The 13,212-nt window shown below is 47.2% G+C and overlaps 1 protein-coding gene across 1 annotated transcript in view; it reads left to right on the forward strand.

Moving 5' to 3' along the window:
- USH2A (usherin) overlaps nt 1–13,212 on the forward strand; it is a 1,244,521-nt gene that overhangs the window by 134,818 nt on the left and 1,096,491 nt on the right. Inside the window, exon 6 of the mRNA XM_060246775.1 lies at nt 3,136–3,430. Within this exon, the coding sequence (XP_060102758.1) occupies nt 3,136–3,430 (295 nt within the window). The remainder of the gene's footprint in view (nt 1–3,135; nt 3,431–13,212) is intronic.

Here is a 13,212-nt window from a genome sequence, read left to right on the forward strand (position 1 = left end):
CTGGATCTGACTGACCCAGGAACAGACACAATTGATGAACCAGTTAAAGATGGCCAGAGGACTCCAAGCCACTGCAGCCACCTGGTTTTCTAAGGTGGTTGCTGCAAATCTGACTTTCAGATGGGAGCATAACACCATTTATGATGGGTGAGATCTTAAGTCCCTGGTCTGCTTTTCTACTAACTCAGAAAACCTCTTTATTGTCATGATTACATTTCAGCTTGCTCACCTTTATCTCATTACTGACTCCAAATACTGGTTCAAAACATCAATAACATAGAATTAGGTGGAAAGAAAGGTAGAACTGGATATTTCAGCCCAAAGGACTCGTTGATTTCTCCCAATGGCTTCATATAGATATTAAATAGCATGGGGGATATAATCGAACCCTGTGGATTCCCACAGGCCAATGGCCATGGGCCAGAGCAGGAATCCACCTCTGAGATCAACACCCCCCCCTCCCCAAGATAAGACTTGAACCACTATAACACAGAGCCCTATAATCCCAATACTGAGAGGTAGCTCAGTAGGATATTATGCTTGATGGTATTGAAGGCCACTGAGGGGTCCACCAGAACTAGCATGATCACATTCCCCAACTAGTTCTTGATAGAAATCATCTACCAAGATGATCAAAGCATTTCTTTTCCAAATTCCTGCTTGAAACCAGATTGAAATGGGTCCAGAAAAATCAGTCTCCTCCAGTAGCCAGTGGAACTGAGAATCAGCAACCTGCTCTAATGCCTTGCCCAAGAATAGAAGATTGGAGACTGGCTGGATTTTTTTTTTAACATAGTAGGGCTCAGGGAGCATTTTTTCAAGAAACACTCTGCCTCCTTGAGCATAGGCAGCATAACTACTGCTGTCAAGGAAGCATTAATTATTCCCCTTACCCACTTGACCAGTCCCTCTGTGGTGGTTTTATATCAGCCGCAAAAGTCAAGGGTCAAGAAAACGGGTGGTAGGTCTCACCTGCCCAACGCCTCAGGATTCACAAGCTGAAAAGTATCCATATATTTCAGACAAGCAGATGACACAGGTGCATGCATCCATGCTGGCATGTAACCTAGCGTGGATCAAGGTGATTAGGCTGTGATCACACGGTTCAAATAATGCACTTTCAATTCACTCTCAGTGCACTTTCCATCTGGATTTCTCCAGTTCACACAGTAAAATCCAGCTGGAAAGTGCATTATTTAGTGTATGTGATGGAAGTATTTGTCTTCAAAATACATAGCAAATTGATCACAGTGGGATATAAAAGTCCCTGAACCACATGGAACAGCTCAGCTGGATGATTATGTGTGGACACTGTTAGGGAAACTGCTCTCAAAATGAGATTGGGGAATTAGATTGAGAGACAGCTGGCCCTAAAAGGGAATCTTTGTTATCTGTGTATACGAGGCTCAACCGTTCAGATGGTCAAAGCTCAATAAAGGACTCTAATTTAATAAAACCAATTGTAATTTATTTGAAACAATAGTTCTTTCATCCAAGGTACAAAATCAATCACACATTCACACAGGTCTAAGAAATATAGAGAGATCGATAGGGGAACATAAAGGATGGACATACAGGGTAATACTACCTCTCGCAGACTCCAAGGGAAGGCTCCGATGGCGACGAATGAGGGAATGGGGGAAAGGTCCCGAAACTGATCAGGAATCGGGGGTGTAACTACACAGCGGGAATGGGGGTTACTGAGTAGAAGGCACACCTGTGGGTAGCTAGTCCACAGGTTATATAGAGTCACCTTAGTCCTGAAGGGATGGGAGGTGACTGGGAGTGTTAATGGGAGGGTCTGCTGATGACCAAGAAGGCTGGACATCGGCTGGACCAATGGCGAGTCCATGGCGACACCTGATTGGGTGCATACTTCAACCAATGAACATCACCTTCATCCTGGGCATCCTGGAAACTTCCAAGTTGCGACAGGGCCTGGGGCGGCTCCAATGATATCAGTATGTAGATAGTTGGGTGATTGGGATGAGATGGGATTAACTGGGAATGTGACAATAGAGAATCAGATATGAGCCTAGGTATTCCGGTGTAGACAAAAGGGCTTGAATGTATCAGGAGAGATCCTTCCTCTTTCTCATCATCTCCTGGGCGAAGCCTGTTGTTCAGGATATTACTTGGCAATCAGGATTGATTGTGGAACCATTAATCCATTCATAAACTAGATAGGTTGCTTGCGGGCTAGGAATGACTCAAGGTGTGTACGTGAGGTTCCCACTTAGAAGGAATGAAACCCAACCAGGCAGGAAGATGGCTACATGTGGTGTAAGCGAAACACAGTGGTTTCCATGCTTAGCGCTTCAACACCGTCCGCCTGGACAGCTCCGTTGCGGCGTAGCCTCCTCCTCGCCATGGCGGCTTCCACGCGGTAGCGGGGAAATGTTTGTGTGCGGCTGCAGACACTCTGTGCCCGTCTCAAGCACTTGTATAATTAGTAATAGGTACACGGGAGTCTTACACAGTCCCTGGATAGCTTTGCTCGCATTCACTGGCCAGGCGGATGCAAGCTTACTTCTCCAGGCGCCCTGGCAACCATGTTTGTGACAGAGGGGTCATTTTCTCACAACACCATTGTGGCACAGAAATATTTTTGATATCACCACCACCACTGAAGAGGCTCTAACATGTTCTATGTTCAGTCTCACTCCAAGTTTCCTGCCAGCAGCACTCAAACTGTAATCCCTCACGTTTTTATCACTGCCAGATCCCCAGTGAACCAGGGAGACTGTTTGGATCTGTCTAGGGGGAGAAGATGCTCAGCAATGAGTATGCCAATGGCCTGGACCATCTCCTTGTTTCAGAGAGTGATCGGGGCCTTGAGAGAATGGTCAACAACTGAGGTGGGAAGATCGCCAAGTGCTAACAAGACCTGTCCAAGTCCATCAGGCACTTGGTGTAGATCACATTAATATCATTCTCTCAACACAACAATGTAACAACTGGCTTTATTTATCCACTTCCAGGTTATTTTTATATGGTAAAGGGAATTCTGAACGGGAAAACAAGATGGCTGTACAAGTCATCAAGGCCAGAGAGAATAAAAGGAATTACATATGCTGTTTAAAGATTTGCTGTTTACTTTTGTTAATAATGTGATCTTATTTCTTTGTGTTCTAGAGACATTATTGAAGTAGGGTCTGGAAAGTTTCCTGAACTCCACACTCAGTCAGAATGTCGTTGTCCTGGTAGTCACCCCAGGGTGCATCCTTTGGTGCAGAGATACTGCATCCCTAATGGTGCTGATGACACAACCAATGACAGAGTGCTTAGATTAAACCCTGAAGCTCACCCTTTGAGTTACATCAATGATAATGACATTGGAACATCGTGGATTTCATCTGTATTTAGAAACGCAGAACAGCTCAACAATGGAGTTACTATCACAATAGACTTAGAAAATGGACAGTACCAGGTAATTTTAAGCCTCCCTTTTTCAGTGTATTCTGAATTGATGGAATCTGGGCCTTGTCTTTATTGGTTCAGTAGGGATAGAAGGAAACTTCAAATAAATCTGAATTAATTTGACATTCTATTGCAAACTTATTATGTGTGGTTTCAGTTTGTTTTGGGAAGTGGTGTGAGGACAGGTGTCATATACCTTTCTTCCTTCCACTTTCCTTTTCTTCCTCTGTTTTCATATGACATTGTGGTGATGCAGTAGTTTTTGAATTTTCTATCTTTGGGACATTTTCTCACATCACCTTTTCTAAGAACCTTACATGAAGATTCTGGAGATGGGTACAGGATAGGGATGGGCACAAACTGACTTACACAGTAAAGTTTGTCACAAATTTTGGGCAGTTTGTGGTTTGCGAACTGATGTCCATGGAAGAGTGCCTGGCATGAACATTTCACAAACTTTGGTGCTGTTTGTGGTGATTTGTGAACTAGTCCAAGGCAATGTTGTTTTTTTTTTTAAAATATTCAGCCTTGGAAACACCATTAGGAATCCTCCAAAAGCTTAACAGGCACTGTTGGCTGCCAACAAGTTTCCATTCCACTCTATGGGATCAGAACTAGGGATGTGCAAAAAAAAAAAAAAAAAATCGGAATTACACGGATTCGGAAGTATACGGGGAAAAAAATTTGGAATCCCGTATATTTCTGAATTCCATAGTCGGAATAGCCGCATATACGGTAGATGCGCAGCTATTTCCGAATATACGGCCCCATTATTCCCTATGGGCCATTGAAATCAATGGCAAATAGGGTGTATTTGAAGCCACCTGGAGGGGAGGGGGTTTGAGGGAGAGCCCCCAAATTTTCAGAGGACCTGAAGGGGACTCTCCCCTACAACCCCCCTCAAGTCCCCAAAAAATTGGGCCAGGGGATCCCATTCTGGGGGAACCCAAAGAGGGTGCCCCTATTCCACCATTATACCCTATGGGCCATTGAAATCAATGGCAACATAGGGCATAATTAGAGGCTACTGGGGGGCAGGGAGTTTGAGGGAGAGCCCCCAAAACTGCAGGGAACCCACAGGGTACTCTCTCCTACAAAACCCCCAAGTCCCAAAAAGATTGGGCCAGGGGGTCCCTGTCTTTGGGCTCCCCAAAAGGCCCAATGCTGGGGAAAGCCCAATTAGCCACTTCCTCCACTATAATTGCTGTGGGGAAAGTGGCTCTGGCCAGAGGGGGGTTTGAGGGAGAGGCCCCAAAACTGCAGGGCAGCTTCAGGGGACTCCCCAGCATGAAACCCCCCTGGCCCAAAAAGACTGCACCCATCTGTGGGCACCCCAAAAGGAACACTGCTCCCAATGGTGAGAAAAAACCAATTAGAGCCACTTTCTCACTGTAATTGTCATGGGAAAAGTAGCTCTGAGGAGCAGGAGGTTTTGAGGAGAGTCCCCCAAACTGCTGTGCAGCTTCAGGGCACTGTCCCTCACAAAACCCACAAGGCCAAAAAAAAAAATTGGACCAGGGGGTCCAATTCCTGGGGCACCCAAAGCCAAACCTAACTTCACACCAGATAATCTCTATAGGACCCAAATGAACTACATCCCTCTATCTACTCTATGAACCCTGCAGTGCAGGCCTGGAACCAATATAAACCCAGTTGCCAACATCACCGTCACACAAAACACAATCTGCTTAAGGTCTGCTCTGTAGAGACCAGGCTGCAGCAAACCCAGATGACAGCTCTCCAGCCCTGCCCCAAACAACACGGGGAGAGCTGGCCAAGCACAACAAGCCTGCTGGTTCTGGGTCTCTCACCCAGGTGCCAGCTTCCCTGCCACAGAACACATATTCTACAGATGCCAGCTCTCCAGCCCTGCCACAAACAACATGGGGAGAGCTGGCCAAGCACAACATGCAGCAATAAATCAAACACAGAATCCTTTAAAAACAGTAAAAAACCTTAACTTTTAACAATACAGGAACTTTACCAACCCCTCCCCCCCCCAAAAAAAAAACCCTTCACCCTAACCCCAAGAAATCAGGAAAAGTAAAAGCACACTGCACTTTTAAAAGTCCTCTCGCTAAAGTAAGATATGGGCAAATTGGCAAACCACCCCCCCCATCCCAGCAGAACCCCCTAACCCCAAATAAGCTAGTACCCACCACCCAAATCTGGACAAGTAAAGGGACTCTGAGTCTTAAAAAGTCCTTTTACCAACTAAAATAAAAACAAGAACCCCAAGACTGTCTTACCTTTTAGACATGTTCTCTTACACCAAGCAAGTCTGGTAAGGCTGAGGCCAAGGGTCAGAACAGAACAATCTCTCTCACACACAGACAAAAGAACACATTGTTGCTGATGACTGGAGGATCAGCTACACAAAAGCCCTTCAAAGCATGCATTTGCAATGCATTTTGCAAATGCATGCTTTGGATTGGCTGCTGGGGCTCCTCTTCCCCCTCCCGCCTCTCTGATCCCAGGGAGGCTATGGGAGAGGCGGGAAAATGCTACCAAAGGCAGGAAAGGAGGCTAGCAGCTCCCCTGAGGCTGCAGAAGCCACTTTCCTGCCTTTTGCATTGACATCCGTATACAAAAGGCAGGAATGCAGAGCTCTTGCAATGGAAGCATGAACTCTGCAAAGTAGTGTGGAGGATATAGGCTAGCAGACATGACCAGTGCAACAGTGGGTGCAACAGGCTTGGGAGGAGGAGGAGCCACTGCCTAGCAGTGCCTCAAAGAGCCCAAGCAGGGAGAAGCCTCAGTACAGTTGACAGTGATGAACTGGGAGGTCAGCAACAATGGGGTTGCCAGCTGCACAGTGGCAGAGGATTCAGCAGAGGTGATGGTGAGGGACTACCTTACTGAGTCCCCTGAACCTTCCTCTGCTGATCCCCTGGAGTACTGGTCATGCAAGGCTGTCATCTGGCCTGATGTCTCTTGTATGGCCATGAGTCTCCTCTCCTGTCCTCCCACCAGTGTTGACCTTCCTCATAGTCAACTTTCCCCTGCTGGGCTACCTCACAGGGTAAGATCCAGGCTTCTTGTTGTCCCCTTGTGTGTCGCCTGCCCATTCCTCCTGCTCTCTGGGTGATCTGGCCTGTGGGTTGCACCCTTGGTGCTTGGGTAGGAGGATGTCCACCTCTACCAGGTGGAGGTAGACTCCCACACCCAACACCTACCTCGTGAAACATCAACTACCTCATAACACACCTACCTCACGACACAACTGGTCATTTGGCCTGACCTCTCTTGTGTGGCCATGAGTCTCCTCTCCTGCCCTTCCACCAGTGTCCAGAGCCAGTTTGGTGTAGAAGTTAAGTGCACAGACTCTATTCTGGGAGAACCGGGTCTGATTCCCCACTCCTCCAAATGAACCTGATGAGTAACCTCGGGACTGTCACAGTTCTCTCAGAGCTGCTTTCTCAAGAGCAATTCTCAAAACTGTTGTGGGGAGGATAAGGATAAGGAAATTGTAAGCTACTCTGAGATTCCAAGTGAAGCAATCTCCTCCTTTTCCTTTTCTTCCTCCTACCACTTCTTGGAACAACATCCACATCAGCAAACATTTCCCTGTACAAGCAAGCCTATGTTTGACTACCCCTTTCCATTGCATTTGTTCAATTCACAACAGGTGATCTCTTATCTGTACAATGTGTACCACTAATTGTTAATAACCAGAAATTTCACCTAAGGGTAAGTAAGTAAGTAAGTAAATTTATTTTTCTATCCCGCCCTCCCCCGCCAAAGGCGGGCTCAGGGTGGCTCACAGACATGGAATACCATGATTTGGATAAAATACCATGTAAACAGGAATTTTAAAAATACAATTCAACTACATAAGTTAATTAAAATAGATAAAACAGGTACTATAAGGTGCTATAGATCACAATCATGCATAAGATGGCTAGATGGTTACAGGTCGGTTTAACCAGGTTCTAACTTAAAAGCAAGCTGAAAGAGAAAGGTTTTGCAAGCCCTGTGGAATTGATTCAGGTTCCGCAGGGCTCGCACCATCTCTGGAAGTTGGTTCCACCATCGAGGGGCCATTGCTGAAAAGGCTTGCTCCCTGGTTGTCTTCAGTCTAGCCTCTCTTGGCCCAGGGATTTTTAAAAGATTTTGAGAGCTAGATCTCAGTGCTCTCTGGGGAACATATGGGGAGAGGCAGTCCCTAAGGTAGGCAGGTCCTCAGCCATATAGGGCTTTAAAGGTAATAACCAGCACCTTGTAGCGAACATGGTACACAACCAGCAGCCAGTGCAGGTCCCGCAGCCCAGGCTGTACGTGTTCCCACCGAGGTAGTCCCACCAACAGCCTGGCCGCCGCGTTCTGCACTAACTGGAGTTTCTGTGTTCGGTACAAGGGCAGCCCCATGTAGAGGGCATTGCAGTAGTCCAATCTCGAGGTGACCGTTGCGTGGATCACAGTTGCTAGGTCGCTGCGTTCCAAGAAGGGAGCCAACTGCCTCGCCCTCTTAAGGTGGAAGAAGACGGATCTCGCAGTGGCAGCTATCTGGGCCTCCATTGATAAAGAGGATTCCAGTAGCACTCCCAGGCTCTTGACCCTGCGCACTGGTATCAGTGGCGCACCGTCAAAAGCCGGTAGGGTGATCTCCCCTCCTGGTCTGCCGCGGCTTGTAACGCCTGGTCCAGATTTATAGGGACATCGCCAGTCCGGCCGTCCATCATTAGATAGAGCTGGGTATCATCAGCGTACTGATGACAGCCAAGCCCATACCTCCGTGCAATCTGGGCAAGGGGGCACATGTAGATGTTGAATAACATTGGGGAGAGAACTGCCCCCTGAGGCACCCCACAGTAAAGTGGGTGTCTCTGAGACAGTTCCCCCCCAATTGCCACCCTTTGTCCCCGACCTTCAAGGAAGGAGGAGAGCCACTGTAAGGCTAGCCCCCGAATTCCTGTGTCGGCGAGGCAGCGGGTCAGCAGCCGATGATCGACCATATCTCAGACTTTAGTGAAATATACGGTATAGTTTTAATGTTAAGATTTTAAGGTTTTTAAATGCTTTGACTTTTTAATTGTAATAATTTTGCACTTTGTTTATCGTTTTATCGTTTGGTGTGAGCCGCCCTGAGCCATTTTATGGGAAGGGCGGGATATAAGTCATAGAATAAATAAATAAATAAATAAATAAATAAATAAATATCGAACGCGGCCGATAGGTCTAGCAGCAGCAGTACTGCCGAGCCGCCTTGGTCCAGTTGTCGCCGGAGGTCATCCATGAGGGCGACCAAGACTGTTTCTGTCCCATGGCCCGGGCGGAAGCCGGACTGGCATGGGTCCAGGGTGGAAGCGTCCTCCAAAAAGTCCTGTAACTGCAACGCCACAGCCCTCTCAATAATTTTGCCCAAAAAGGGCAAATTTGAGACTGGTCGGTAATGTGCCAATTCGGCCGGGTCTGATGTAGCTTTTTTCAGGAGAGGGCGGACCACTGCCTCTTTCAGGGATGTTGGAAAAGCACCCTCTGAAAGGGATCGATTTATGATGTCCCGTATAGGACATCTTAGTTCCTCCTGGCAGGCCTTAATTAGCCAGGAGGGACATGGGTCCAGATCGCAAGTTGTGGATCGAGCAGTGCCAAGAATTCTGTCGACTTCCTCCAAGCTGAGCGGGTCGAAGCAATCCAGAGTTAAATCAGAAGACACGCACTGGGCCTCAAGTTCACGTACTGCATCTAAGTTGGCAGGGCAGTCGTGGCGGAGCGATTGGACCTTCTCTGCAAAAAATTTCGCAAAAGCCTCACAGCCTATTTCCAATTCCTTAGCCTTTGAATTGCCCTGTGGCAATGTAGTAAGATTCCGAATTATTCTAAATAGTTGAGCTGGGCGCGAATTTGCAGATGCAATCTTAGCCGCAAAGTATGTTTTCTTTGCGGTCTTGATTGCCATCTCACAGGACTTCATAAACTTCCTATAAGATGTTCTAGTCGCTTCGTCGCGGGTATGCCGCCATTGCCTCTCTAGCCGTCTAAGACCTTGTTTCAGCTGGCATAATTCCGGGGTATACCACGGAGTCAGCCTAGTCCGAGGTCGCAGAGGGCGTCGAGGGGCGATCTCTTCGATGGCCCCAGAGAGCCGGCTATTCCAGATCTCAACCAGGCCATCGAGAGAATCGCCAGAGGGCCAGGGATCCCGCAGGGCCATTTGGAACCGTTCCGGATCCATTTGGCTCCGCGGGCGAGCCATAATAGGCTCCTCGCCTAAACAGGTTTTGGGGGGGCATATCTACATGGGCCTTGAGGGCGAAGTGATCCGACCATGGCACCGCCTCTGTGGTTATATCGCTCACTGCAACTCCGGCCGCAAAGATCAAGTCCAACATGTGTCCAGCCTGGTGAGTGGGGGTTGCAACAAGTTGAGAGAGTCCCAGTGCCACCATGGAAGACACTAGGTCCGTCGCCTGACTGGAGGACGGGTCGTCAGCATGGACGTTGAAGTCACCCAGGATTATCAGCCTTGGGTGCTCCAGCGCCCAGCCCGTCGCCGCCTCAAGCAGGGACGGTAAGGCGCTGGCTGGTGCGTTAGGTGTACGGTACACCAGCCAGATCGCCAACCCCTCTCTAGCCTCCCACGCCAGACTGGGTGGATTATGACCAGAGAATCTATATGTTTGGGCCTGAGGGGGACTGGGAGCATTGTGGGCTGGGTTCCTGCTATCATAGGGTTACTTTCAGGATTCTCTGTCAGAATATTGGGGATGTCTGTTTTTCTGTCATTCTGAACTTTCCTTTGGAGACTTTGGAGGTGCCCTGGCTGGCTCAATATGTGTCTGTATTCTTCAGCACAGTAGATGAATTCACCAAGGTTGACAGGTGTAATCTGGACATGTGTGTTTCAGCCCTGGGGCGGGGTCTATGAGAGTTCTGAGCATGCTTCCCTTCCTTGTCTGGAGGAGCTGAGGTGCCCACCAAGCTGTTATGACCTAGGGAGCTCCTGTTGGAAGTCTTGTTATGTCTGCCTTTCTATTCCAAATCTGCTGTTCTATTCCAAATCTATTCTGTTCCAAATCTGCATGGCCCAGCCAGCTGGACAGGTGACAGGTAAGAACATAAGAGAAGCCATGTTGGATCAGGCCAACGGCCCATCAAGTCCAACACTCTGTGTCACACAGTGGCAAAAAATTTTATATACACACATACACTGTGGCTAATAGCCACTGATGGACCTGTGCTCCATATTTTTATCTAAACCCCTCTTGAAGGTGGCTATACTTGTGGCCGCCACCACCTCCTGTGGCAGTGAATTCCACATGTTAATCACCCTTTGGGTGAAGAAGTACTTCCTTTTATCCGTTCTAACCCAACTGCTCAGCAATTTCATTGAATGCCCACGAGTTCTTGTATTGTGAGAAAGGGAGAAAAGTACTTCTTTCTCTACTTTCTCCATCCCATGCATTATCTTGTAAACCTCTATCATGTCACCCCGCAGTCGACGTTTCTCCAAGCTAAAGAGTCCCAAGCGTTTCAACCTTTCTTCATAGGGAAAGTGCTCCAGCCCTTTAATCATTCTAGTTGCCCTTCTCTGGACTTTCTCCAATGCTATAATATCCTTTTTGAGGTGCCGCGACCAGAACTGCACACAGTACTCCAAATGAGACCGCACCATCGATTTATACAGGGGCATTATGATACTGGCTGATCATGTGTTTCATGTGCAGAGAAGAATATGCCATGGTGTATTCCAAATTTGCCTGCCCCAGCTCGGTCAGCGGGTGTTTCCTTTCCTCTGCAGAGTAGAAGGATATGTCACAGCATTTCAGCCCGGGGGGGGGGGGCGCTGTGAGAGTTGTGGACACACTTTCTCAGTTTATCTGGTGGGGCTGGGGTTCCCACCAAGACGTTGTGAGGTTACTTTGGGGAGCCCCTATTGGAAGTCTTGTCATGTCTGCCTTTCTGTCAATCTAAATCTGCCTTTGGAGACTTGGGAGGGTTGTGAGCATAGGGGTATGTGCTTGCCTTGCTTCCAGTGTCTAGCTGGGGAGGTGTCTGTTTCCATGTGAGTTTGGTGTCACTGGCTTGTTCCTGAGCTATTCCATAGACTCCTGTAACTGCAGCTGTCTTTTCTAGAGAGAGCATTGGAGTAACCTTTTTTGGGGGGTGGGGGGTGTCCTTAAGTGGGACCCCAGATATGTAACCTGCCTCCAACTTGGAGAGATTGTAGAGGAGCCGGTGGCAGGGTGAGATTCCCTGTGTGGTTGGTTTGCAAGGAGTCTGTTCTATAAACTTTTGGAACTATGCATGACATTCCCCCCAAAAGTCCTTTTCTGGCTTGACCTTAGTCCTGTTGCATTTGCACTGCCACAGTGGCACTGGTTCTGATGGGCACATTGCACTGGTTCTGAAAGGCTTGCAAAAATGCTCCCCACCTTCAGTTTCTACTGCAGAGATTCTCAGGGACTTTGATTCTGTTTTGCTGGGCTTCAATTGCTCTTGCTTTTTTGGTGTTTCTCCCCCCCCCCAAAAAAAATGGAGGCTGGGGATATTTTATTTGGGGGGACATAACTTGGATGCTGTAAATCCAATCTACACATAATTTGGATTGCACGTAGAGGAGACTCAGCCAGAGGTCCACTGCAAGTCTGGTGCCTCTAGCTTGTGCAGGTTCCACTCTATACACTCCTGAACCTGCACCCATCAGTTCCCCAGAAAGCAATTTTCTGGGGACACCTTCTTTGGGGAGCTGTAACTTGGACCCCATAAATCCAATCCTCATCAAACTTGTTGGGTAGTTAGAGGAAAGTCAGCCCGAGATCCTCTGTGGTTTTGTTGTTTTCAGCACACTATGGGGCTGTTCTGCAGCATCACAAACCTCACTGGTTCATTTAGCTCCAAAAAGTTTGTGATGCTCCATGGTTTGAGAAGCGAGCACGCCATGAACTGACCCAAACTGCATTTTCTCAGTTTCATCCCCATTCTTGGGAGCACGCTGAGACCTGATCTTACATTCAATACAATGAGATAGTAATAAGATGGCAGAATGCAGGGGTGGTAGAATAATTTGTGCTACTTCAGATAACTCTGAAAAGCTAATTTTTTTTTTTTTTAAAAAAATGCAGATCGTTTTTACAAGGGTAGCATTAAAACTTTTCTTTCCTAATGTCTGAGGTAGTACAGCTCATACATCTGCCACAAGCTACTACCACCTCATTCTATTGCTTGTGTAGCCTAGGCCTTAGATCCCATGGAATATGGGCCAGATCTGTTGGACTATGCTGTCATCCTGCACGCATCATGGACAAACACACTCCTGTTTTATAAGGGAAACTGGCAGCCATTATTGATCTTCTCATAAAAGAGCCCTTGATACGCTTTTGAAGACACTCTGGGTTCTCAAGACACAGCTTAAAACACATAGTTGTAAAGGATAAATTACATAATTTTCCTATTTTCCATTATTGTTTTATGCAAAGTATAATAATTCTGGTATTGCTTTAACTGTTGTCAAGGACTTATAAAATAGTTTAGATAGGCGTGTGGTTTGGTCTAATAAATACTAAATTAGTATTAGATTTTCATTGATGTGATATCTGAACTGCAAAAATGAAAAAACCCACTGGGGAGAAAAGCATGATATAAATGGAGTAACCAAATAATAAATATAGCTGAATATGGATGAGGCAGATAAAACATGGGTGGGAATGAGAGAAAATAGCAGAGAAAGGTGAGGTCATGGGGGTTGCTAGAACATAGGAACATAAGAACATAAGAGAAGCTATGTTAGATCAGGCCAATGGCCCTCCAGTCCAACACTCTGTGTCACACAGTGGCCAAAAATTTATA

The sequence above is a fragment of the Heteronotia binoei genome, chromosome 1 (assembly GCF_032191835.1).
Source record: "Heteronotia binoei isolate CCM8104 ecotype False Entrance Well chromosome 1, APGP_CSIRO_Hbin_v1, whole genome shotgun sequence".
Taxonomy (NCBI): Eukaryota; Metazoa; Chordata; class Lepidosauria; order Squamata; family Gekkonidae; genus Heteronotia; species Heteronotia binoei.